Source organism: Motacilla alba, chromosome 2, assembly GCF_015832195.1.
Source record: "Motacilla alba alba isolate MOTALB_02 chromosome 2, Motacilla_alba_V1.0_pri, whole genome shotgun sequence".
NCBI lineage: Eukaryota > Metazoa > Chordata > Aves > Passeriformes > Motacillidae > Motacilla > Motacilla alba.
Window position 1 is genome coordinate 132,152,057 of NC_052017.1, and position 26,711 is coordinate 132,178,767.

At 34.9% G+C, this 26,711-nt stretch overlaps 1 protein-coding gene across 50 annotated transcripts in view; it reads left to right on the forward strand.

The window, feature by feature from the left end:
• The window catches only part of RIMS2 (regulating synaptic membrane exocytosis 2), a 456,016-nt gene that overhangs the window by 331,928 nt on the left and 97,377 nt on the right, over positions 1–26,711 (forward strand). For 37 of the 50 annotated variants that reach the window (XM_038164024.1, XM_038164200.1, XM_038164243.1 and 34 more), the window contains 3 exons: positions 432–476; positions 11,152–11,241; positions 19,725–19,757. The exons of 5 other annotated variants lie outside the window; for them this stretch is intronic. In XM_038164024.1, the coding sequence (XP_038019952.1) occupies positions 432–476; positions 11,152–11,241; positions 19,725–19,757 (168 nt within the window). The remainder of the gene's footprint in view (positions 1–431; positions 477–11,151; positions 11,242–19,724; positions 19,758–26,711) is intronic. 8 more of the 50 variants (XM_038164090.1, XM_038164132.1, XM_038164190.1 and 5 more) reach the window with 5 other exon arrangements.

The following is a 26,711-nucleotide window of genomic DNA, read 5'->3' on the forward strand; positions in this document are numbered from 1 at the left end:
AGAAAATATAGATTGTTATTTTCTTCTATGAAAAAAGTCAGGAGTAATTACTGTGATGGGACTCATTACTTGTTCAAGACTCTGGATGCTGGAGTAATTTCACAATTTCAGTGGTGGAAAGCAGGTTTACTATTTTTAAATTTTAGCTCTCACTTAAGCATCCAAAGTGTCCTTTAAGATCTTTGCCTTCCCATTTTTTGTTATACTACCGTTTACTTTTTCATTGCTTTTGTTATGATTCTGTCTCTGTGGTGTTCAGTGAGGTGTGTACTGTATGCTTTTCTCAGTGTGTTTTGTGGTAACTCAAGCCTAGTGCATGGAGTTTTGCTCACATAGCTTGCAACAGGTTTGTGTGTGCTTGTAGTTACATTGTTCTTCATAGTACCTGTTCCAACTGTTAATCATCATTGTCTGTTTTTAATGTTGTAAAGACTGTGAGGAAAAACATCAAACCCCACCTGTTAATGGGCGAAAAGGCAAGTTGATTATGATATTGCTTATGAATTGTGGGTGCTTGAGAAATTTAATTAATTTTTTTGCTGCATGTGTGTGTATTGCTTAGTTATACTAGCTCAAAATTAGTAAGTTCACATATGTTAAATTCCAGTGTGTTGTTTCACTTCTTGGATATAATTATTTTGAACTGAGGTTTAAAAATATTTCTTGGAATCAAAACTCCAGGTGTTTATGTTTTTGAAGCTGACTGTATTACTGAAGATAGAGTTTATACAGGCTGATCACCTGATGTGATCAGGTTGGCTAGGGAGAGCTAAGGGGGTAGGTTTATATTTCTTCTTGTTTTGGAATTCCTAGGTTGCCTTGCCCTTAGAGGCCAAATACAGTTTTCAGACACCTGCAAAATTGTCTGCATTATCTTCCACTTTTTACCAGGTCTAAATTCTTCTACATTGCTTGGATACGTATTTTATAAGCTTGGCACTTTTTAATGTCACTAGAAAAAATTGACTATTTTAATTATCATATACTTCTAGAGAAAGGCTTATGTTATTTGCAATCATTTCTAATATCTTGTTTGTAGTCCTGTTTGATGTTCTTTTTCAAATTCTACAGAAATAAGCTTAATTCAAAGCACCAAAATGTTAGCATGGAGATTTAGGTTTCTTATCAAAAAAATAGAACAAGAAAGTTACAAAGAACAAGCATTGCTTACCTTGAAATTTGAGTTCATGCTTCTAAATTGCTTTGATAATTTTGAAGAAGTATTTTGAAAAGTACTTAGAAGTACTTTTCCATGTACTTCTAAGACCTTATTGCATGTAGATTTTGTGTTATTGGTGTCTTCTGCCAGAAGACTTCTGAACGAAATATAAACTAGTTAGTGGTTTGGATTTATTAAAATTTGGGTATTCACTCTTACAGTTCTGTCTCTACCAGGAGCCTACAAGGGGTATGGACCCAGTTACACAGTTATGGACCATTCCTAGCTGTCTATTCCCCAGAACAACTTAGCAGCGGGAATACAGATATCAGGAGAGGAGAGATTCTATTTTGCCTGTGCTAGTTCGTCATCTGGGAAGGACAACCACCCCATATCAAGTGTATATAAGTTATATACACTTGATATAAGGTCTTATATCAAGTGTGGACAAGACCAAATGGAGTGCCTTTGCAGAGAAGGGGCCCTGTCACCAGCCTGTCACAGCAGTCTTAGGGGTCACCTCGCTTGCTCTGGTGGCTGTGCCAGCATAGTCCTGAATGAATTCAAATGTGGGAGTCTGCTGTTGTAACTGTAATCCATGCTACTTAATGGATAGTTCACTGTCATACTTTAAAGATCTGAATTTCAGTCGTAGTAAGATTATAAGATTATTCTAATCCTAGTAAGATTGAAGGCTTTTGCCACTGACCTGACAAAGCTGACAAAACAACTAACAGTGATTTAGTCAGGCTAAAATTGTTTTTTTTTCTTGGTTTATCTTCCACTCCTTCAACAAAACCAATGTTTTATACACTTATAGACCCTGAAAGATGTACATAGCACAATAAACTAACTACTACTAACCTCTATTTAGATAACATTTTTCATACTTTTACTAAGTTCTCTAAGGTGTCCATTTTATGTTTTAGTTTTTTCTGCAGAGCTCTTATGCCCCAAAAGGTTCAATGTCTACTATTGAATTTCAAATATTTATTACCCAAACTGTCATCCCTTTCCAATGTTCCTGAGGTCTTGCATATCCCTTTCATGTATTTTGTATGGCATCTTTTGATCATTTGAGTTTGTGAGAAAAGGATCCAGGTAATTCTGCCCTTTACTGTCTTAATTTAGGGTGCATAGAAGATGATGTGGTTACCAAAGCAGAATTTTAGGTGTTTCATATTCCCTCACTCTTCAGAATATTTTAAAGGATTACATTACAGCTTTGTCTATATTATGGGAATCGGGAGTGCTTCGCAGTTCTCATCTCCCAGACTGAGAAATGCCTGGAGCATATTTGTGTCTTGAGTGTATAGCAAGACAAGACCCAAGTCTCTGAGTCCTGCCTTTTCTGTGCAGTCTGGTTTCCCCATGCCTGGGAGTCCCGCTGCTCTGTGAGCAGTCTGGATGCCTGAAGGAATTAAACTGAAACTATGCTGTATTCCAGATTATTCTAAACTGTTGTACAGTTTAGACACAATCTAAAGAATTTAGGTGACTGAAAGGCAAACTAGGCAGAATAGAGGGACTCCTGTCAAAGAAATGATGACAGATGGACCTGCTTAACAGACATGCAGAAGCAGTGTTCAAATACAGTTTTTTGAAAAACAAGCAGGTTCCTGTCAGGTCAGAGGGCTCTCTTGCCTTGGTGGCTGATCCAAGCATATTTTTCGATTCTAAGACCATTTGGATTTGTGGAATTGGGGCCTACTCTTTGCCTGAACTACTGAACATTAATGCTGTGAGTCTCCTAGGTGCTTTCTCTTCCTCTGGCTCGCTGACTCCAGACTTCACTAAGAGACCACAACAGCTTCTGAATTTTGCATGAGAAATGATACTGCATGTGTTTTACGTGGGCTGTGAGAATACTTAACATATTGCTATGTGTTATGAGGACCTAGAGAAACACTCCATTTTAATTAAATTCTAGTTCAAGCAAAGTAAGGTTTAAATAAAGTAAAGACCTGGTTAGATTGTGCTAGTTGTAGATAGGCACATAACTTCAATTTGCATGCTAGGAAAGGAGTGAAATTAGAAAACCCTGCCAATACAATAACACAAACCAGTAAAAATGAAATACCAGTAAAATGCTTTAGACTGAAGAACCTACATTCTGCTAAAATTCCTTACGATATTGGGGGCTATTTTACAAATTTAGCTCTAAAACTGCCAGGGAGATGTTACAGATGAGAAAGAGTCTAGCTACTAACTTGTCCATAAATGCCTTCAAGTTTTACTTCTAAAAAAAATTGAGTTTACATCTTTCAAAAGTATATGGCAATACCACATGACATTTCTAAAACTGGTATGTGACAGTGGGATGTCATTTTATCTGCTGGACAAACACAGTTTGTCTGGTTACTAACCTAATATTTCAGAAGTAATGCAGAAGAATGAAACAGGCCTTTTGGTGCAGACAGTATTTGCATGTACAATTTCCATGTAAATTTGCATGCAAATTTGAGCAATAAGAAAACTTTTATGTTATTAAGTAACATTGACATTCAGAAAAACCTAGCGCTTTCTGAGGAAACAAATCTGTATTTTTCCTCTTTGTGTAAGCCATTGATTGTATTTTCCTTATTGGTTAGTAATCATGCTTACATCTACTGGCTTTCAGACCCCTTTAGTGAGCAGAATGACTTTTTTTACATTTTTGAATGGTACCATAAGCTTCAATCTTAGCTGCATTTATAAAGGGTAGAGCATCTGTGATTGCTTGCAGAGCTTTCCTTTTTGTGTGTGTGTGTTTGTGAGAGATGTATGATCATATAATACAAAATTATCATTCTGCTTAGAAAATGTTTGAAGACTTACTATAAGATTGCATCTTTTTCAATAAGTATAAAAATAACATGGAAAGAAAATCCTAAATCCCATATCAAACCTTACCTTCTGCATTTTGCAGAGTGAATTTGAAGGTTGTTCACATTTCCTTGCATGCATGGAGTATTCCCTGACACCCAGGGTATGAAAAAGCAAACTGAAGAGACACTATGGAAAAGAGGTGTAGAGCAGAAGTTTGTACTTTGCTCCATATTTATTTTAGACATTACTTGTAATTTTCTTTTTTTTTTTTAATTCATTATTCATTAAATTCTGGAGATATTTTGATTTTAATTGTCTTTACCTTTTGCAGCAGTATGAGGATTGCCATACCAGCTCCTGACTAAAAATCTATGTAGCCCAGTGTCTGGTCTTCAGTAGACCAGGTATGGATGCTGAGAGAAAGGGATATAAGCAGGACAAGTATCCCTGTACTGGGAATAGTGTGGCCAGCAGGAGCAGGGAGGTCATTCTTCCCCTGTACTCAGCACTGGTGAGGCAGCACCTTGACTGCTGTGTCCAGTTCTGGTCCCTCTGTTTGGGAAGAACGTTGAGATGCTTGAGCACATCCAGAGGAGGGCAACGAGTCTGGTGAAGAGTCTGGAATGCTTCAAGTCCTATGAGGAATGGCTGAGGGAGCTGGGGTTGTTTAGCCTAGCAAAGAGGAGACTCAGAGGTGACCTCTACGACTCCCTGAAAGGTGGTTGTGGTCAGGTGGGGGTTGGTCTCTGTCTCCAGGCAGCAACTGACAGAACCAGAGGACACAGTCTCAAGCTATGCCAAGGTAAATATAGGTTGGATATTAGGAGAAAGTTTTTAATGGAAAGAGTGATAAAGTACCGGAATTGTCTGCCTGGGGAGGTGGTGGAGTCGCCATCCCTGAATGTGTTAAGGGAAGACTGGGTATGGCATGGGTGCCATGGTTTAGTTGAGGTATTTGGGATATGGGTTGGACTTGATGATCTCAGAGGTCTCTTCCAAGCTAGTGATTCTGTGAATTCTATGAATTCTGTGAATTCTGTTCAAGTGTGTAGTGAAGGTTATCCAGGATCCTGGCTGCCCAATCTCCTATGCCTAATGCCTCAGGAATCTGCATAAACAACAGTGGTAGCTTTGCAGGGTGTCTTCATCTCCCTCATAGGTTCTCTGTGCTGTTTCTTCCCCCTTAAATCAGTCATTTCCAAATGCCCCCAGAGTGCTTAAAAAATAATTATAACACTTATCCAAACAAGGGACTTGGGGGAACTGTCCTTCCAGATGTCCCAGGGAAGCCGACTGAGAGTGGCCCCGCTCTAGCACAGCCCGCCGTGGTGCAGCCATATAACCAGAAGAGGGAGCAAAGCTGCCGTATTTTAAAAACATGGAAAAAGATGTGAAACAAACAAACAACTTCTCCCCATGCCCCAAATTGTACTGGCAATAAAAGTCTTGATAGTGGCTTACAAATAATATCTTTGTGTTATTTAAATATGCTTTACTAAATATTAGTGTACTCATGCTTAATGTAACATTAACTGACTTTTCTTCTCAGCCATCTGGAGTATTAATTTTTTTCTGGCCTTTCTTCGTGTTTTACAAATCCATTGTATTTATAAAAGTAGCAACATGTTACTCTGATTTTTAGCTAAAGATGGGCTATGACTTTACTGATCGTTATTTCAACAAGGGCTCTCTGGGACCTTGCTTGAGTATATCTAAAATTTTTTATAGAAACAAGCAATAGAAGATTACAATTCATTTATTCCCCATAAAGAGGAATCCACTAGAAAAAATCTTAAAATATAAATTAAAAATATAATTGGCTGAATTTGCAGATAGAGAATATTATAAGAAGAGACTGCTACTGGACTAGACTTAAGTGATTTACAGTTACAAATAATGAATGTAGCAATGGAGCCAGCTTGAAGAAAAAATTTTTGGAGTAAGGAATAATCTACTGTGCACTAATATGTTTTTATTGTTAGCAACAACAATATGAAATGTAGATATGTTGCAGCACTTTTTATTGCTGATCTGATGATTTACATTGAAGTTCTTTTAATGTATTCCAACTGCAGCCTCAGGAAATGAAGCTCAGGGTTTGGGTATTGGGGTTTTTTTTGTTTGTTTTTTACTTTTTTGCAGAATGTATATATTCAGTAAGAAAGGTGAAATCAAAGATATAAATAATTAAGATATGTCAGGAATTATGGATATGTCAGAATTTATTGGAATACTCTATTCATTAAAAACCATTACATAAGCCATTAATGAACAATTTATTTATTTTAAAAATTTATAACATTTCTTCACATTCATTGGTTGATTTGGCACTAATTTGCAAACTATTTTCATGTGAAGGTTGTGTGTACATATGTGTATGCCTGTCCCTGCCTTTATATTGTCCACACTTTGTCAGCATTTAGTGCAATGTTCTAAGAAGGATTTAAGATTTTGAAGTAAAGCCAGATAATCATGTTTCAGATAAATGCCTTGATCTCTAAGGTACAGAAACATTCTGTAAAGTATTCTTCCAGTGTATGGAGAAAAAAATACAAATCAACTGTTGCTTTGACAAAAGAGGAAGCTAGAAGATTATGTCCTCAGGTTGGCTGTGGGTTACCTGGGGAGGCAGGAAGTCTTGTTCTTTATTTGTCACAAAAAAACTACGTGTGTTCCTACTGTGTTCCTACATGTGCTGTGTTTGGGTACTGGATGAGTTTTGTTCCTGTTACATCAGGGTAGGGAAGCATCAACGCTGTATTAATGAGGCACCTGAAGGTTTCTCTGGTGTAGGAACATCAGCAGTCTGGCATAAAATCTTGATTGCTGACTTTGTGTCACTTCGAGTTGGCCTTGATGCCATTAGCAGCACACTGGTGCTGCAAGGTGGGACTGGATTCATTCCAGATACAATTTAGTACATCTGGGATGATTCATACATCATGGTTTGAAGCTATTTGCTTTCCCCTAGTAGAGGTTTGACACACTGAAAATATTTCTCTCAGTGTGAGCTCTAGAGACTGATGTCTCTTTAATTTTCTTAGGGACCTTGTTTCGTAAAAACTTGTATGCCATGAATTTAGTCTTAATAAATTCTTCTTGCATTCTTAATGCATGAGTTGAGACCTTGAATATATGATTCAAAACAGTTTCTCATCTTTTGACAGTTTATCCCACAGTTTTAATGACTTCTCATTGTGCTGCATTGGTTTAAGAAGCACAAGCCAAATCCACTTTTGACTTATTTTTTACAGTAGTTGTCACCATATATTATTAATAACATAATTTCTTTCTGAGTATTCTTCATATAAAATTAAAAATAGAAAGAAGTTCTGAGTACTTTTCATTTGCAGAAAAAGATTACTAAATTAAGTATGTCCTAATGAAAAAGTGAAGACTTTATGATAACCTAATCAAGTCTAAAACTAGAAATGCACTGATAAAAATTGGTTCCCAGAAATGTCAGGTGCTGAAAAAAATATAAAAGTTGAAGTGGATTTAATTATTAAAAAAAAAAAAAGAAGGAGACAATCCAGTACAAGAAAAAATATAAAAAAAATTGTTTCAAATGAAGGGTAGTAAGAAAAATCCTCATCATTAGTATCTGGTATTTTGCTGCATCATCTTGTACTTCTGCAGTTTGCTGCATCATTTCCAATTCAACTGCAACATTCCTGGTGCTAAGCTGGCATGGTTAGAAATTCAGAAAAGCTATGTATATGCAACTATTCTTCTCATATATGATTTCCAAATTTTCAATATTTTTCATATTAAATATTCTAAACAAAATTGTAAGAAATGCTGAGGTTGTACTTGACACTGTGTACTGGAGCCCACCACACCCCCCCTCCCAGGCAGCACAGGTGAGTGTCATTCCCACAGGGAATGGCACAACACCAAGTGTCACCCCAGCTGCATTATTCACCGTGGAGTGCAGTGCCCAGGGGTAGGTGCAACAACTGAATCTAAAGAAACAAATGCATCTAAAGATTGTCCATTTCATTCCAGGGGGAAAAACCTGCACAGGGCACCTGTCAAGTCCTTCTAGCCCTAAAGGTGCATCAGTTGGTTGAAATACTCTGACTCAAGAATCCCATATTTTATGTAATCTATATAAGATCTTTTTGTATATATATTTATTATTTTTCATATCTCTTTATACATAGCTCAAAGCTGATTATCACAACAGATGACAGGATGAAGTTTATGTTATTGGAAGTGAGAGTGATAAGAGGAGACTGATGATCTAGAAAATGTATGGTTTCTTTCAAAATATTTACTATTTGACCAAAGTTGGCTTTGGTTAAAACAACAAGGGAATAGATGGTGGCCCTTTGCCTTGGGGAAAAAAAAAAGAGATTTTAGAAACAACATTGTGTAAAATACATTATTAACTAAACTTATTTGTCTAACTAGAGAGTATATGGACAACACTGACATTTTGGCACTTTAAATAAGCATCAAGCATCTTATGCTAGTTCCCAAACAGAAAGTTGTCCTTTAAGCTCTCCTTAAAACATATTTTCTCATCTTTGTAAAACATAGAAATGGAAATGAAATTAGAAAATGTTGAAGAAAAGGTCAAATGTTTGGTTAAATCTGATGGGTATATCTATTTTTATTTCTCAGTTGAAACAATAACCATTATTAGTAAAACTCTTGCAATGTTCTAGAAGTTAGTGAAGCTTTTCACTTGATCTGGAGTACTGCCAAACCCAATATACTCAATCTAAACGTTGTACTTAACTGCTGATAAAACTAAACAGCCATTTGAATTTAATGCTGATATGCCATAAATATAACTGAAGCTATAGAAAAGAGGTCATTTGGAACTTTTTCTGGAAGTGTCTGCATGCTCATGCCATGACTTTCCTCAAAAACATTCAGTAGCCTGTCTTGCTATTTGTAATGTTGTTTTTCTTTTTAAGGTTAACATGAGAAAAAACTATTTATTCAAAGAATTATATTTTTATTTGATTTTAATTTCCTCGCTCTTGTCAGTTCAAATGTTATTAATAGAGTGTTACCAAGAGGGTTAGCTGTTTTCTGGATACTGAGCTCTCAAAGAATTATCAAGGTTTAGTAAAGCTTTTCTTTTGATAGGGAACTTTTTTATAATAAGTGATTTTGGTGGCTGAGACAACTACAGTTTTTAGGTTCAGAACTAAACCAGGAGCTCTGAAAAGGACTCTGAACTAGAGCCAGAGGGAGAGAGAGAGTGTGTCTTCTAAAATTTGCATTAAAATAGCATGGAAATCACTGGACTTCCTGATACTCTTCAGTATTTAGATTATTTGTCGTATATAAGGAAAAATTCCTTTGGATTACTGTATGCCTACTTTTTATCATATTCTAAGTACAATCTCCACTATTTGCCCTGAATTACAGTTAATGGTATTTTTTTTTCCTAGCAGTGACTATTCCTTAAATTAAAAAGTTTTACTGAGGTCATTGAGTTTTTTTATTTCCTAGTTAAGAAGACACTGCTGGACTCATTTGAGAAAAAGAAAGGATAAATGGCATCAGTAGATATTTTATTATGAGCTGTGTATATTCATAGAGAAAAAGAAAGAATCACATTCTTGCTAGGAATAATCACATTAAGATTTTATTTCCACGGTTTGGTAACAGAATGTTCTGTTTGAAAACTCTCATTTAGTACTCACTACACATCGTACTTGAAAGATTATAGAATCTGTTTCAGCTTGAATATCTGTGGTGTCATGATATCATTACAGTGGCAATTTTACTTAAACCTACATTTCCATCCATTTCAAAAATCAAAGCGGCCTTTTATAGGACAGCAGCCTGACATGGACCAACAACAGCCACAGAGAAGTAGGCTGCAGGATGCATACAGATAACACTTTCACATGTTTACATTTTGAATGCTAGATATCCATCAGTTTTCTTGAAAAGGGAAAATAATAATAATAATTTAAAAGTCATAGGCTAAAATACTTTGTGTCAATTTACTTTGAATTGGTAAGATTAAAAGTGTTTTCCATATCTGTCATATTATTCTCCATCACTGGCTATTTCTGTGACTGTAAAAGTGGTAACATCTGTGGGTAATGGTTGTGAGGAGCTTTGCACTTTACAGGATGAGCAAAATAAGCAGATTCTTAACAGCCCAAAGCAAAAATGGAGCTTGGAGTATTGGAAATCTCCTGTGTAGATTTGGTTTTGCCATGAGATTCCAAAGGGTTTGAAACTGATAATATTTATGCTAATAACCTAGTTTGTCAGAAGATCAAGAATTAAAGTGTAAAAATAAATGCTAACAGCCCTCAGTTCTAGAGAATGTAGTTCTGTGGAGCAGTGTACATGATTCTATCTACAGCTCTTTTCCCGAGCAGTTACGTCCGAAATGGCAATTTCAGATACAGGAATAATTGGTGCAAAAGTTCTTATTGAGTAGTTTATTCTGCCCAAATTAAAAACTTAATTTAAATCAAGTTGCAGATTTTGAAAATAAATCTGACTAAGTTTTGGCTTAAGAATTAATTGTTAAAAATGCTTTTTCAACTTAAATTAGGCATGCATGGTTGCTTGTTCAGGTTTTTTGGTTGCTTGTTTGTTTGTTTGATTGTTGATTTGTTTTGTTTGGTTGGTTATTTTTGTTAATTATATCTTTGCGTAGACTTTTTTAACCAAAATATTTCTAACTTCCTGTATAACTTACAAAAACACAGTGATAATAAGAATCTATAGTAATGAGCTATATATATATATATACACTATAAGCTATGTATATATATACTATGAGCTATATATATATAGATATATAAGCTATAGATAGATAGATAGATAGATATATAGATATATATATAGATATATACTATAATATATGGTAAGATGCTGTAGAATGTAGAACACTAACTTTTAAAAATGGAGCAAATTATTGGGTAAACAAGCCCCTGTTTTCTATGCCGGTTGTTAAATATTAAAGACAGCAGAACGTTTGACAAGTTACATAGACACTGACTTTCGGATAAGATGTTCTGTTCCAGAATGTTTAAGATGTGTAATAATTCTCTTCACCCTCGGCCTCTAAGAACTAATCTAAATTTTATTGTTAATGATAATACATTTGTTTAGATCAAGCTGTCCCAAATGATATTAGGTGTATTATAATGTAAGTTACATAATATTTCTGATTTGTTTTTTTTGATTTACACTAGAAGTTACATGGGAAGACCAGCAGAAAAAGGTGAATGGTACAATAACTGATGACAAACCATTGCCGAAAAAGAAACACCATTCTGAGACAGGTTTGTCAGGGTTTGGAAAACCACATGAAAGCATGAGACTATAAAACCACATTTCATGCTTTTGTAATGAGTGTGTGCTTTATGTACTTTATTTTTTCACTTTGGTGTGAAATATTTAGCATGTAGAGGCCATTTAGATTACATAGTTCTGTAAACATAGTTTTAGAATAGCCAAAATAGATCTGCTTTTGTAAACAATTGTGTTAGAATGCACATACTTTAGAAAAGAAGTGTTCTGGCACAATATTAGACATAGTTTGCTTTTAGTTTTGAATTATGCAATGACTTAATATATTTGTGCAAGCATCAGGAATCCAAGTATAATCTATGCTGATTCTTATTTAGTTGACCAAACCAAGGTATCTACTGCATGTATGGTGAGAAAATCATCTTCTACAGACTTAAATCTGAAAACTTCTTTCACCATCACACATGGCAGAAGTAATGTTCCAGTGTAGTTTTTTATACAAGCTGCAGTTTATATCTTCATACTTGGAAATTCTCATATCTAAAAATCCTCCTCTATCCTCCATTCTGTACATGAATGGATTTCTTCTGAAACTAAACACTGTCATAAACTTTCTTTCACCCCAAATGGCAAATTCAATTATTCAGCTATCTTTGTTCCTACAAATGCATAGCAATAAAATGTAAACCTAGTAATAATAACAATGATGATAATAATAGTATTGTTCTGTCTTCATAATCAGAGAATAAAAGGTCCTAATCACATTGATTTGCAAAGGGCAAGCACACTTTAAGGAGTAGAGAAGTTGGGGAGGAGAGAAGGAAGGGGAAGGGAAAGGAAATAGAAATGGTATCTACATATTGCAGGTTTCATCCTGTATTTAAGTCAGTGGGATTTTTCAGTTGTACCCAAGTCAATGGGATTTTTTTAGTTGCAAGAATACTTTGGTTCAGTTTTGTGTTGTAAATAACTCTATTGGGCAGATTAGGTGTCTCACATTAATAAAAACCCTTCTCCCAGTCACACAAATGAAAGTTTACTAGATTGGCTGGCTGTGTCACCTCCTAAATTAATAATGTAATCTCACCTACATAATAATATAATACTGACAATATCCAAATGTTTTGATGAAGTTCAACTATTGTACAGCTGAAAGTGCAAGACTCACAACTGAAAAAACCAGCAAAATCTGTCTTGATTCTAACCTAGGAATTAGACAACTTAGCTGTAAGAGTCCAGATATGCCCTTGCATTTCCTGTTCCCCAACTTTTTGATGCATCAGAAGAAGTTACAGGATAAAACAAATACTGTTTATAAGAGTCAGGATCAGAATGTGATATATCTTTTTTAGCTGTTTTCACTGTTGCATGATAGATTGAAAATGCATCCACACATCTGCACTGTTGTCTTTCCAGAAGAGTTGAGCAGAATAGTGCTTCTGCCCTGACTTTTCCCTTATGTAATATCTGGGTAGGAACATTAACTCCATCTTCCAGCTGAGGTGGTCTTAGGACTGTGTTCTAGACAGATAATTTATTTATAGTTATTGGCAGTACTTTTAGGGCCACTTTCTTCATATTTTAGAAAGAGGTAACATATTTTTAGATGGCTGCTCTTGGGGTATTCTACATTTTGGAACATGAGTAAAATCTTATAATTGAAAGACAAAAACAGGCAGAGGAATAGAAATTGGAATCAAATCTGAACAACAAAAAGTTCTCATTTTATAGGTGTTCTGTATATTAAAATGGTAGTCATCTGATTCCTATATATTTTTCTGTTTGGAACAGAACCACTGATCTCCAGTCAGAATTGGTTTGAAAAATCACAGTCACCATTATGAAAGTCTAGAATAGATAGAAAGTTAAGTAAAAGTTGTGTTCTTCCCTTTACAGTCCTAAGTCTTTCTATGAGGGCTGATGCCTGATAAGAGCATAACTTCTGTTTTAATTACATTATCAGTAATGTCTTGTGGATTAGGATGGTGGATAGGATGGTGATAAACAAAGTAGAAACACTGAGGTGTTTCTGAACAAGCTGCAGTGGGCCTCAAGTGACACATCCCTACATTCCTTAGATGCTTTTCCAAACTGAGACTGTCAAAAAGCTTTATGTACTTCAGTGGTAGGAGTGGAGTGATGCAACTTCCAGGACTGGCATAATCTGCTATGTGTGCACCCTACAGTTCCCTGCAGACATCCCTATACACTTTCAAACAGTTACCTTTCAAGGCATAGCAGTCAGGACATCTAGAGGAGGGTGCCACAACACTGTACTCACATCTGGACATTGAGCTATATTATATCTATGACGATGATCTAATGGTGATGCAGCCTGACAGAAGCTACAGGAAGCTTCAAATTCCTTGAACCCTTACAATATGGGATTTGCCCTCTGCACAGGACTGCACTTTCTTTCATCTGTGAATGCTTTAAATGTTCTGTTTGCACAGACAATAGTGAAGTGATACTAATGAAACTTAGTTCCTGAATGCAGAGGGTGCAATGGAGGCAAGAAGGAATAGGGACACCTTGTATTCCCCTGGTTTGATTGCCTTTTCACCTGTTGATGAGTTTTCTGATATGATCTCTTCTAAAAGCTTGTACTGTCTTTAGGTGCAGTTTGTCTGTTAAGAATTTAACCTAACCACAACCATGGAAATAGCCATGGCAGTAATATAGCTAAGAAAACCTGGGAGAACAAGCAGGCATTGATTACATGAGTACCAAGAGTGCAGAACTGAGATCTGTGAGCAAATTGTGGAGAAAAGCATGAATAGACAACAAAAGTAATTTCAAACCCCAGAAAAATAACAGTAATACTGTACTTTGTAAAGCATTGATATTCAAGAAATATGCATGACTGAAAATGGGAATAGCAAATTTATTGGAGGACAATTGAAGGTCATTAAATTACGTAGCAAAATGGTTCTTGTTTTGCAGTCTTTTCAATAGAAGTTGATGATAAGATTTCTCTTCCTGAATATCAGAAACCAAAGTGATGGTTTTTTCAACAGTGTCTTTAAGCTCTAAGTTCTGATGCAATTTGCAGTATTAGTGTTAAGCATATTTCAAAGACTCAATTGTATTTAGGCAAAGATTTTGAAGGATTGGAAGGGTAAAACGGCAGAATCGTATGTAAATATAGCGTAAAAGTTCAAGCCATATTTTGAATCTGTCCCCTTCCTTTAGCTAATATCAGTACTCTGTCAGAGAATAATACGTTCTAGACACCACTAAATCAAAAAGCATGAGAAACAGTTACTTGTTCATACCTGAAATTGTTAAGTATTCAGCACTCACCACTGTGTCTGAGCTGTAATAGATGGTATTTGAAAGAAAGTGAATAAAACTCTGGTCCTCTAATCAGATTTCCTTTGTCAGTGAAAAGGAACAAAAAAATTACAGCAGGCAAACATTTTCATGTGGTTTTGCATTTTTAATATGAGGCCTTAAAAGAAAAAGTTGGAAAAGAAGGTTGTGTGGAGAGAATGTGTCCTGTGCTGATACAGAGAAAGTTAGGCAGGATACTGTTTTTCTTAAAAAACAATTCTTATCATCAGTATCATCACTAGTGTCTTTTTAACTCACTGAGATAATTAAAATGGGAAAAGGCCATAGTTTAGGGTACCATGGCAGAGATACTAATTTCTGTTCCATTTCACTATCCAAAATATTGGAAACTGAATACAGCCTAGCAACCTGTGTCCCCATTCTGAGGTGACAATACAGAAACTGACTTTGTAGGATAGCAAAGAAGACAGTATTGGCTTTCCCCTGGTTTTCCTACAGAGAGGTAGTAGATTTGATGGGTATTACCTGAAACCATCCTGTAATGGTTTCATTATCACTGGCTGTTGAGAACATTGCAGTGTCATCAAATATCCAACCTTTGCCACTTTTGATTTCCAACCTTAGAAACTTTTGATTTCCAAGGAGCAGTTGAAGAACAGAACTGTGAGAAAGTGCTGACATATATTAATATTATTGAACAAAAGGACTGAGGGTAGTTAAAATGGATTTATAAATCTTGGACTGGAATTAAGTAAAAATTGAGTGTCCTTGTAATTGTTTTGGGGAAAGACATATTTCTGTAATATGGAAGTAAAATAAAGTTTTAGAGAAATCATAGCAATGTTAGGTTAAACACATCAGAAAATATAAAGTTAATGTATTCTTACAAATGATAAGTCTTTAGATGGGTAGATTTGCTTTCCATTTAAAGGGAATCATGCTTATCTTTATCTGTGGAACATTTAATCTCTCTCCTGGGTAGGACTATGCCATGACACCTACATAGAAAAAGACTTTCAGAGTCTAATCTTATGTAATGAAAACTAATTGTAGCTTATCTATTACCATGAATTCAGTTGTAGTGTGAAAACAGTACTTGACAGTATGAGAGATTGAAAATTATGAAAAGGGAGATATGGTTAGAAATGTGTTGGAAAAGGCAAAATAATGATAGGGTGGGGGGGAGGGGTAGTTGCCTTCTCAGGATTCATAATATTTCCAATCCAATGAGGAACTATAGTGCATTAATATTTTGCAGTGTTATTGTTTTGTCTTTTCCCCCCTTATAAAATAACCATGAACTTTTTTCAGAGAAGCAAAACAATAAAAGTTCTCTCTCTTCTTAATTTAATTTACCTCTTGAGAGTTATGAAAAATTTATGTAATCTACCTGGTTTAATTTGAATTAGAGAATTTATGATACTGACAATATTTACAGTTTCTTCTTCTGTTATTTTCTACCATTGTCTCTACTGTCCTTGACTTTGGATAAGAGTAAGGTTTTTCATACTTACTGTCTTTACCTGTTGTGTTTTTTATATAGTGTATATTACATATAGTCTATGTTATGTAATTGCAGGATTAAATGTATTACTTTAGTCTTTCCTGTATTTTCTTGCTGTGTTTTTGAGTAAAATGTCAGCACATCCAGTATACAGATGCTATTTTGTGCGTATAGGTTTATGCTTTAAGTAAAGAACTATAACTGAGAGAAAACTACCTCATTAAAAATTTTCAGAAGTGTGGGACAGGCTCCGTATCTAGTTGTGGCTTAATGCTTTTGGAGAATATTAAGTAATACTGATTTTATTCACATCTCAATGTAGTAAAATGGCCTTTCTGTCTAAATCTTCTGCTGACAAATATTTGTACTCTTAGCTTTTCTATCTACTCTTGTATATATGTATCCTTAGCATTGCAGAGTTAGAATGTCAGGGAATATCTTCCCTGAGAGTTAAATGTATTATATCAGTCTTCAGGTCTACTCTCATCCAGATTAATGACATATAGTTATGGAACATACAGACTCTATGGAGCATTTCTGTCTTAGTCTCTTCTGTGTTTTAAGATGATGCTCACTTGATTGTGCTGTTGCAGATCGTTTTTTATGAAGAGTGTCCAGAAATGAGACTTTACAAATCTGAGCTTCTGTTTGCAGTGAAAGATCTTTGGTTCTTGGGAAAAAATAAAAATGAATTTAAGAAAATTCTTGAGGGGAAAAAAAATACCCCAGTAATTAACTTATGTCTCTCTGTCCTCTGCTGCTTTAAGAAATTTAGTTGGGTGTGTTTGCCATGTAAAGATTTTTTTAACAATGAGTTCCTAAATACTTCTCTTCAATGAATGGCATTACTTACAATGAACAGTTCCATGTCAAAGCATGATAAAAGAGATGGTACTTATTTTGGGCAGATTTCAGACATAACATTTTTGTTAACTTTTTATGTTTATTTATTGAGATTTTAATTTATTTCTAAATCTGTATGTAATAGCCTTCTACATACTACTTTCATACGTCAAAATGAACAATTGATGCAAATAAATGCTAGTTCCACAAAAAAAAAAACCACAAAAAACTACAAATGGAGACTGACTATTGACATGATGTAAATTTAATAGAATTGGTGTCATTGTTTTATTCTTGCATTTAAATGTAATTCTATCAAAAAGATTATTTTTTAGATTAAAAGCTACAGAAACAGAGAATTTTCAAACTATTGTTTGAGATTTGTGGCATGGTATCTTAATCAGAAGAAAAGGTGATTCACAGAAGCTGCACTGTTTTTAAATTAATCAGTCTGTTAGTACTTTCTTTTTCACATTATTATTTGAAAGAAGTTGGTTCATTACCATGCCACAACTTCTACTAATTCTTTAGTATTTCCAACAATAAATAAAAAAAAATATAATCTGTTTATCTCAACAGATGAGGTAGCATTTGATCAGGTATCCAATGTGAGACAGCAACTATTATATTTTTTTTCCACTCTGGCTATTAGAAATATTCTTCTAATATGTTTGATAAATAAAAATCTAAAACTGAAAAATATTTGTAATTAGGAATGAATTTTGATTGCCACTTTAATATGTAATTTTTTTTTCATAACAAGTACTTTGCATGAAGACTTTCAAAAAGGCTGTTTTAAAAAAATATCGGTATATGTGACTAATATGCATGCAAGTACTGGTCATTTGATTCTAAAATATTCAAAGAGAGCTTCCTTGCTATTCAGTTGTGTTTGTCTGGCATTACTAGAATACCTTGCATTATATTACCAGACATGTTCCAAGTTTGGAAATAATGTGATTCAATACTTTGAAAATTTATAGAGAAGGATTTATTTTACTGCAGTATATGTCTCAAAGCTACTCATTCTTATGAATATTACAAAAAATAAGCCAAGGATAGTGGGGTCTTGCTAGAGACTTTCTAATAACTGGTTTTGCTATAGTAGGAATGCTCACTTCAGGGCTATACAGAAGTAATATAAAATATTTTCAGAACATTTTGAATACTTTTAGCTGTGTTTTGGTGGTTCTAATATTGATTGATTGATTGATTTAGCACTTAACAGCAATTATAGCTACATTACATCAGTATGAGTGTAACATGACATGGACAAGTAGATTGTCTATTTGCTTATTTGTATTTCTTCCAATGGATTCTTTGTGCTTGCCCAGATTAAGAAATATTTGTACTCCGTTATTGTTTTTTCAACATGCAAAGACATAGCAACCTTTGTCAAAACTGACAGCTGCTATGCTTTCACACTACATACCTCATATATAGCTCTAATGTGTGTTCATTCTGTAAGCAAATTTAATTGCCTAAAAATGCATTCTAATTATGTGTATTTCAAGCTGCTTGGTTTTGCAACAATTTTGGTACAGTCTTGGCATTTCATAGTAGATTAAAATATAATCTAACAATATAATATAAAATTGTTGAAGTATAGAAGACAATGGTTTTCAGATAAAATTTGATGTTGTCTTTATTTTTTTTAGTGATTTATGTTGCTTATTCTAATTCCGCATTTTTTCAATGGTATCTTGATATTGACTGTAAAATTATGATAAAATTGCAGATATTTTTGTGGTGTGTAAAACTTTCTGGACTTCTTTATCTAGTATCTTCAGTGTTAATAATTTATGAGCAGTATTTTGTGACTTATTAGAAAACTGCATGTTGAAATTAGACCAAGTTTATAGATTTTTTTTCTATTTGTGATGATCTTTGGGAGAAAGCATTTTTTCTGCTAGCAACAGTGGCTTCGCAGTTCTTTGTAATTGTTATTACTTTTCAAGATGAATTCCTCCCATTCTTTTGCTACAAATAGATTTTCAGTACATAGCATGGCACTGTCCCTCAGATGTTTTCCATGTCTAAAATGGCAGTGAGCTTTTGAATGTGAAGTAATAACGTAAGTAATGAGATAGTTGCTTTGGCATTTGACTTGCATGCATTTGTAGTAACTTAGACTTCTGTGAGATGAGACCTACATTGGTTCTGAAAAACTATCCTGAGCTGACCATGAGAGTTAATAGCTATACATTCTCTTTTCACACATTCTGTATTTTGGTCTTTATATTTTTGCCTTTGGCAGAGCATTACAATAATGCAGTCCTTTCCAGAGTGTGTTATGTGGATTCTGAAATGTCTGAGCTTGTACGTACATTTGCAAAAAAAAATTATTTTCTGTTTTGGATATCTGAAGTTTGGTTCAGCATAAATGACAATAATTTAATAATTGAGAAATCTAACAACAGAAGTCCCTTGAACATTAAACTGAGTGTTCAGTACTTGGAAGAGAAAAATAATATTTGCATTCAAGCAGATAACATTCAAAAAATTGAACAGTCATGATCAAAAGTATTTATGCTAGTTAACATACCTTTTACTATCCAGCTTTTTCTTCAGCATCACTACAGGGATTGACTTTGCTGTCAATTATAACTTTTATTATTTCCTCAGCTTCTATACTAACTCTGTCTTTACTGTTCTTTTCCAACAACAGTAGTTTAACCGCTTCTTTCTCAGCTTTCTTTTTTCTTCTAGTGTCTTTTTTATTTTTTTTTTCTCCACTTACTAACTCTGCTCCGCAGACTTCTCTCTAAAACAATTTTTGGCCCTTTCCCTCAGTGTCAGTTTTAACCTTCTGAATACATCCTCTCACGCCCATCTCCTTTGTCTATGTCTGTACATTACACGATGTGATCACAGAAGAAGCGGAATCATCAAGGAGAACAAACTCAGGTCTGTCTCTTCTACTGCTTTTCTCTGTGTTATTTTTTTTCATTTTACCTTTTCTATAGATTTTATCACAGCTCACCTCACATACTATTCCCTCTCTTCCCCCCCAATAAACTGGAAAAATATTGTCAAGGTGTAAGGATTTTAGTTTAAGACACTTATGTAATTTCTATTACCTACAAACTATGAACTCTGTAAAAGTGATGAAAGGTAGCTGATAACAAGTAGGCTATACCCTAAGACTTTAAACTGATTTAAATTCTATCACATCAGTTCTTATTTCCCATCTCAAATAATCTGAAAATTAGCCTTTAAAGTTCCAGCTAACACATGAAAACAATCTATAATTTGTTTTATCTGTGCATTTGAAAACTGCTACAACACCTGCAGAAATTCTTCTATAACTAGTTATTTTTGACTCTTGGAGGATACAATTTCAAAACTGAATAATTTCAGTAAGTTAAATTTCATGCACTGGAATTTCAAACTTAGTGTTTGAATAAAACCTGTTTCAATTAGAAGTAGAGTTTTTAGTGAACAAAGCTCTTTTCTCATGCCAAAAAGTGCAAATCAAAAAGTTATGATATTATGAGAGCAAGAAGTCAGAACACTGAAGGAGGAGTCCTCACTTAGCTGCATTGTTTATGAGGCTTTTATTTCATATTGTACATTACTTATAATTTCCTTCATAACAAATTTTAAGCTGCCATTTTATTGAATTTTCCATGTACTTTATGTTACTGGCAGAGAACTAATATCTATCAAGGCATCCTAGCTCTGAAAATGCAGTATTTGTTCACATTTCCCTGCTTGTTCAGTTGTGGTATGTAGAACAGCAGCAAAATTCCTCATATTTAATTAAATTAAATTTAGCTATAAAATTCAAATTTTACAATTACTGTGTAAAAGCTTTAATTAATTTCCTGTTTCTATGCTATTATCTCAACAAATTAGAGAAGCCACTTGGATGTGATTCAGGTTAGCAAATCTGGAGAAGTTTAGGGTACATTGACTGGTCCATTAAATTTAGGTGATATTTGGTGAAACATTTTTGTCTTTTCTCTACTATGACTGGCTCCTTCAGAGCTCAGTTTTACCTTTCATACTGGTCTTGTCCTAATTAGAGTCATAGATTATTTTTACAGAATCTTGCAGATGTTATTTGCTGTGGTTTTCATGTTAAACAAATCTCAAGATAGAAATAGTTAAAATTAGAGGGTAAAAAAAGTTGTGGATGGGTGGGGAATACAAGTAGGTTTTCTGAAATTGCTCCTTTGTAAATCACTATTATTAGGAATTTGTAAATTGTGCTGTAGGAAGACTGAGTTTACTTACATTGTGCTTATGATTCACTGCCAGTTCCTGTGCAGATTCTGAATCTCTTTTATTACAAAAATGAACTTAGAAGATTGATTGGGTGACCCATTTCCTATCTGTTCATAATAAAAGCTGTAGGCCTTTTTATTCAAAAACCTTCCTCTGAGTTATTGATTGAATCAATATATTAAATCAGAATATGGAATCAGTCCATATCTGTCTTGGTGCTGGAAGAAATCATACCTGAAAATGGTCAGAAAAAACCATTTATTTTCTTCACCTGTGTTTCTTGAACATATATAAGTAGGTAATACTCTGTATTATTAAATTTTTTTGACATTGCGATTCTGCAAAGTACTACTTAGTTAACTCACAGTGTTAAGTAAATGCGTTAGGCACTGATGAATTTAATTGTCTAGCACACAAATGCCAAAACATGATCAGCTCTGCTGTTGCAATTATTGTTATTACTGCCCTTAAACTCAGGAGAAAATTATCGTGTGTATAGTATCATATTTTCAGATGCACATTTGAAATAGGTCCTCCTCCATGTTTGCCTTAGTAACAAATTAGGTTACACATTTCAGTACAAGGCACTTGGAGCACAGCTAAAAAGCAAGGTATTCACTTCAAAGTCATACTTTAGAACAAAGTGTTTTCCCATTGTTTTAGAATTTGCTTTAAGAAGTGTAAGCTTATCACTTTACAGGTTTTCTTAGGAAATGGCTTTCACATAGTTTATTTATCATGGTTTATTTTTCATGCTACCAAACATTCATGTATTCCAGAGGATTAGCTATTGATTTGAGGTGTTATTAGACCAAGAAGTCTTGTGAAAGCTAAACATCTGAATATGTTACAATAGTATAGATAGAAAAATGCAGCAATTTCATCTCTCTGGATATTGTAATCTATAATTGTAAAACAAAAAAAATTATTCCTTGAAAAAACGTAATTTTGTTTATTGAAAAGTTTTATGAAAGTGCGTGCAAAGCTTTTGCTGTATATTTCAAGCACAAAACAAGTTCAGAAAGATAAGAAGCAAAAGTATTTTAATATAAGTTTTGTTATCTGACAGCAGTAGAGCTTGATAGCATCCTTTATGATTAAGTCCTGTTTTTCATGGGTGAAGGAGGAGCTTTGTGATCCAGGGTTTTCACAAACCTGCTTTGAGATGCAGGGTTTTCATATTTTTCAAATTAATATGTTTCATAGGTTTAGATGTTGTGAAAACTGTTGAGAATGTCTTCACTAAGGGTATTTCCATTCAGAAGTGGAAGTGAGCCCTTGTCTGCCCAAGAGCCTTAGTGAGAAGCAGGCATCTTTATTTTCATCTCTAAGATGGGTGAGAACAACCAGTTATCATTATGGCAAAAATTACTGGCAATTGCACATAATACTTACTGTGTTCTTCAAAGATATGAAATACAGACAACATTCCTCAGAATTTCAACAATTAATTTTGCTGACTCAAGTAACTGCCCAAAAAATGATCATCAGAACATTGCAAAGGCGGATCCATGCCAGTACAAAGGCAGTCAGTGCACATACACCAGAAACAGTGCTGAGTGAGTAATTCTAGGATGAGAAGGGGTGGCATAGTCATGCCCAGGCATTCTAAACTTTCTAACATGAATGGGAGTTAAAAGATAGTGGGGACTGTTCCATTTCTAAAGGGACATGAAAGGCATGGAAATAGATATTGAAGTCCTTTTTTTTGCAACCTCTGGCGTAAATCTGTCATGTTAAGAGCGCACAAAATCTGGATTAGAGTTTTTTGTTAAATTTCAGAGTGAAATTCAAATAGACAAGGGCTTTCAAATTGCATTTTTTGGTGCTTTATTATGAAGTTCCTTTGTAATTACATGATTGATGCAAATGAAGCCTACAAAAACTAAGAAACCCTACTGAGGATGAGTGACCAAATTGACAGAGCTCATAGACCTGGAGAGTGGAGGGCCAAACAGTGAAAGGGTGTGGCAAATTTACTGTAGGAGAAAACAAGGACAAAAAAAATGGTACAGTTCAGAGTGTTTAAGAAACCAACTGCAGTAGAAGACAAGGAGCACAGGTCTTTTAACTCATTTTTATCTTACAGAACTATGAGAGGTTTTTCAAGTCTTCCAAAAGTGAATCTACTGTGATATACTTACCCTTTATAAACAGAACATGACACCCCTCTGCTTTTGAGTTATTATTATAGTCAGTATTCTGTGACACGCTTTCCTTTATAGAACAAGATGATGCCTTGTTCTGTTTCCATTTTCCTTATGTTGAAAAAACATTTCTGGGTAGGATTTGTAACATTTTAGCACAAATATGATTAAATTACTTGTGCATCTCTGAACACTTCTGTGATATTTAGTTTGACAGGTTTATTTAAAATCTGATGCCCTAGACTGTGAAAGAGACATTTAAAGCTCTAAATCTGTATTTGTTCAACAAAACCCAAAGAGTAAACTCCAAATTCAGTCTAATTTGTAAACTCTGAATTCAGTCTACAGTTACTTAGCATAGTAATAGATGTATCATACTGGATGGCTCTTTGTCCTTATTTTTCATTTTGTTTAGAATTAAATCCAGAATTACAAAGACTTCCAAAGTAGCCATCTGTACTAAACCACAAAAATAAAGGCTGACGATCAGTCTGCTGAAGCTAAAATAGTAAAAACATCAGATTATGTAATTTAAAATGACAGCATAATTTTGCAAAATGTTTGGTAGTTTAATTTGTGACTGTTCTGAGTTCTAAATGTAGGTGATGATTTTGTATTCTTTGGTTAAACGTTTGACACTCTTTCTAGTTATTGACATGCTAATGAATATGTCTTGCATTCTTTGATGGCTGAAGAATCTCTATTAATACCTGTTAGTGTTTCTGAAAGCAGAGGCACAATTATTACCAAATGTTTATGCCTATGATTGGAAGTGGCTGTATTAGAATGTGAAATTCTCTGTGGTTATGCTGTGGAGTGTACCAGGGGTGGAAATTCTGAGAAGCATGCTTGGCAAACAGGATGTTGAAAAGCTTTATAATAAGACTGTGCTCAGGTTTTCCTGGAAACAATGAAGAGCTTATAGTGTGGCTGATCTGAATGGATTTTTATGAGTACAGAATATAAGGGCCTACTGGCCACTCAGATATTTTTCTTTTACACTTTCAAAATCCTATTTCATGTCATTTATATAGGAAGGATGTGCCAGAATTCTTGGGAGAAGCAAAATGGGATATTTTAGCTAATATTTGACTTACTACTTCTTTCTTCCATGCTTTGTCCACGTAGACCTCAGTATTTTATGAAAGCCACCAAAATGTGTGTACACCTTTGTATGAGGCACAGAAAATTATCACTGGCTACCCTGCAAAAATCACCATGGAAAAGGATCTAAGCAGCATAAAAAAAGGGATAGCCATAGCCCTAATCATCACTTTAATAAATATGCAAAACAGAGCTTTCCAACTTGCTTGAAAAGATCTTTGTCCTTTACCATCTTCACTGATCTGTACCAAACGATGGAGACCTTAGCTGACCCTGTCAATTTATAAACCCAGGATTGTAGAGATTTTTAACTTCCCTGTTCAGATTATCACACCATTTTATTCAGTTCTTTTGCCAAACAGTGCCATGTATTCTGCAAATAATCAAAGAAGCATTGTTAACATGTTTTTAGCATTGTGATAAAAATTTATTTAAGTGGCAAGAAATGTCCCCTGGGTTTTAGTCTTTCTTTAGTGTGTCAAGCTTGAAACCAACAAGAAAAAAAAACCCAAAAGAAAAAAGCCATCAAGCAATCCTCAAATAGAAAACAGGAATGTGAAGCCATGTTCCCTGCTAGGAAGCTGGCTGGCTGAAATAGTCTTCTGGTAAGCATGCCCTTTTAAAGGAACTAAGTTACATTTAAACAGTAATATTAAGTATCAAGAATATATAAGTAATATTAAGTTGAAGAACCCTTCAACAACCATTATTTATTTTTTCTTTTCATTCTGACTGTGATGTGGATCACAGACTTTGAAAGAACTTGTTTGCTGCAGCAGTACTTTTTTTTATATTTTGCACATATCAGACAAAAAGGCCTGGAGTGAAGTTCAGTAACCATTTATATCACAGCATCTGATACTTTGCTAGACCTGCACCAGTTAGGCAGTTTAGTTTTTCACACTGTTGAAAGCCTAAATGAAAAATTTAGAGCTAATCCCTCAGAGGTAGACTTGGAATTTTAGTAGCTCAGCAAACAGGAGGAAATGTTATCCTTTGAATACCAGACCTTTAACTGGCAAGTTTTGAAGTTCAAAGCAAATACTTCTACATTTTACAATTTACTTTTAGGAGACAATCTTCTTTCCTTTGCCTGATTTGATAATAGGGCTAGGAGGATGATGTAGGGCCTTGAGTAGAAGCCATACAAGGAATGACTGAGGTGACTTGGTCTATTCAGCCTGGAGGAGACTGAATGGAAGACCATGTGTATGTCTACAACTTCCTTGTGAGGGGAAGAGGAGAGGCAGACACTGATCTCTCTTTGTGGTGCCCAGTCACAGGACCCAAGGGAATGGCCAGAAGTTGGGTCAAGGGAGGTTTAGGTTGGATATTAGCGAAAAGGTTCTTCAGCCAGAGGGTGGTTGGGCACTGGAACAGCTCCCCAGGGGTGACAGCACCAAGCCTGACAGAGTTCAAGAAATCTTTGGACAATACTCTCAAGCACATGGTGAAACTCTTGGGGCTGTCCTGTAAAGGGCAAGGAGTTGGACTCAGTTATCCTTATGGGTCCCTTGCAGCTCAGAATATTCTGTGATTTTGTGATGATGTTTCAGGGATTTTTTTAAATAAAATTGATTTTCCCATATTCTCATGAATAGCTTTTCAAGACATATCTCTAGTAAGAAATTCAGCTAGCATGTTTTAAAGTACTTACCCAAAGTTAGGATACTACATGTATATTCAATTCTAAAAGTAAAATGTTATTTAATAATTTGGACTACTTTGAGAAGTAAAGGAGGTAATTTATCCACTGTAGAAATAGAATTCATAGTCATATTAGATATTAGATATAGTCATATATAGATATTAAGTGTCTGCAAATATGAAAAATAGAAGGATAAAACCTTTTATGTCATTGTCATATCTTATGCCTAAACTCAGAAACAAACAAGGACTTCCATATCTGTCTCTTGCAGTGACATGTGTATCCATTGGAAGCTGCATTTTTTTTTTCATTCAAAGCAAGGAGGTCAAGATTTTAGACCTCTGTTCAGTTCATGCAAATCTCATTCACCTGGATCCTAGGTGAACGAGAAGAGAAAGGTCGAGACAGAACCAGGATCTAACCTTAAGTTTGGAGCAGTCAGCTGTGAGAGAAGGGAGAAACCTTGGTAAGGCCAGCACCTCCCAGTTGTAACCTTAAGGCTGCAGAATCAGCTTGCCCCTTATCTTCACCAGGAAGCCAGCAAGTTTGAGCAGTTGTTCAATGCTGTCATCAGTATCCATAACGGGAGAGAAATCTGCTATCCTGCTTATTCTGTGGGACTGTTATTCCATTCTCTCATCTGTTCCAAGGAACTTGGAGTCTCTGCTACATGACGGTGTGACGTGGGTGAAGTCTGAAGGGACCCTGGCACTCCCAGGTACCCATCAGAAG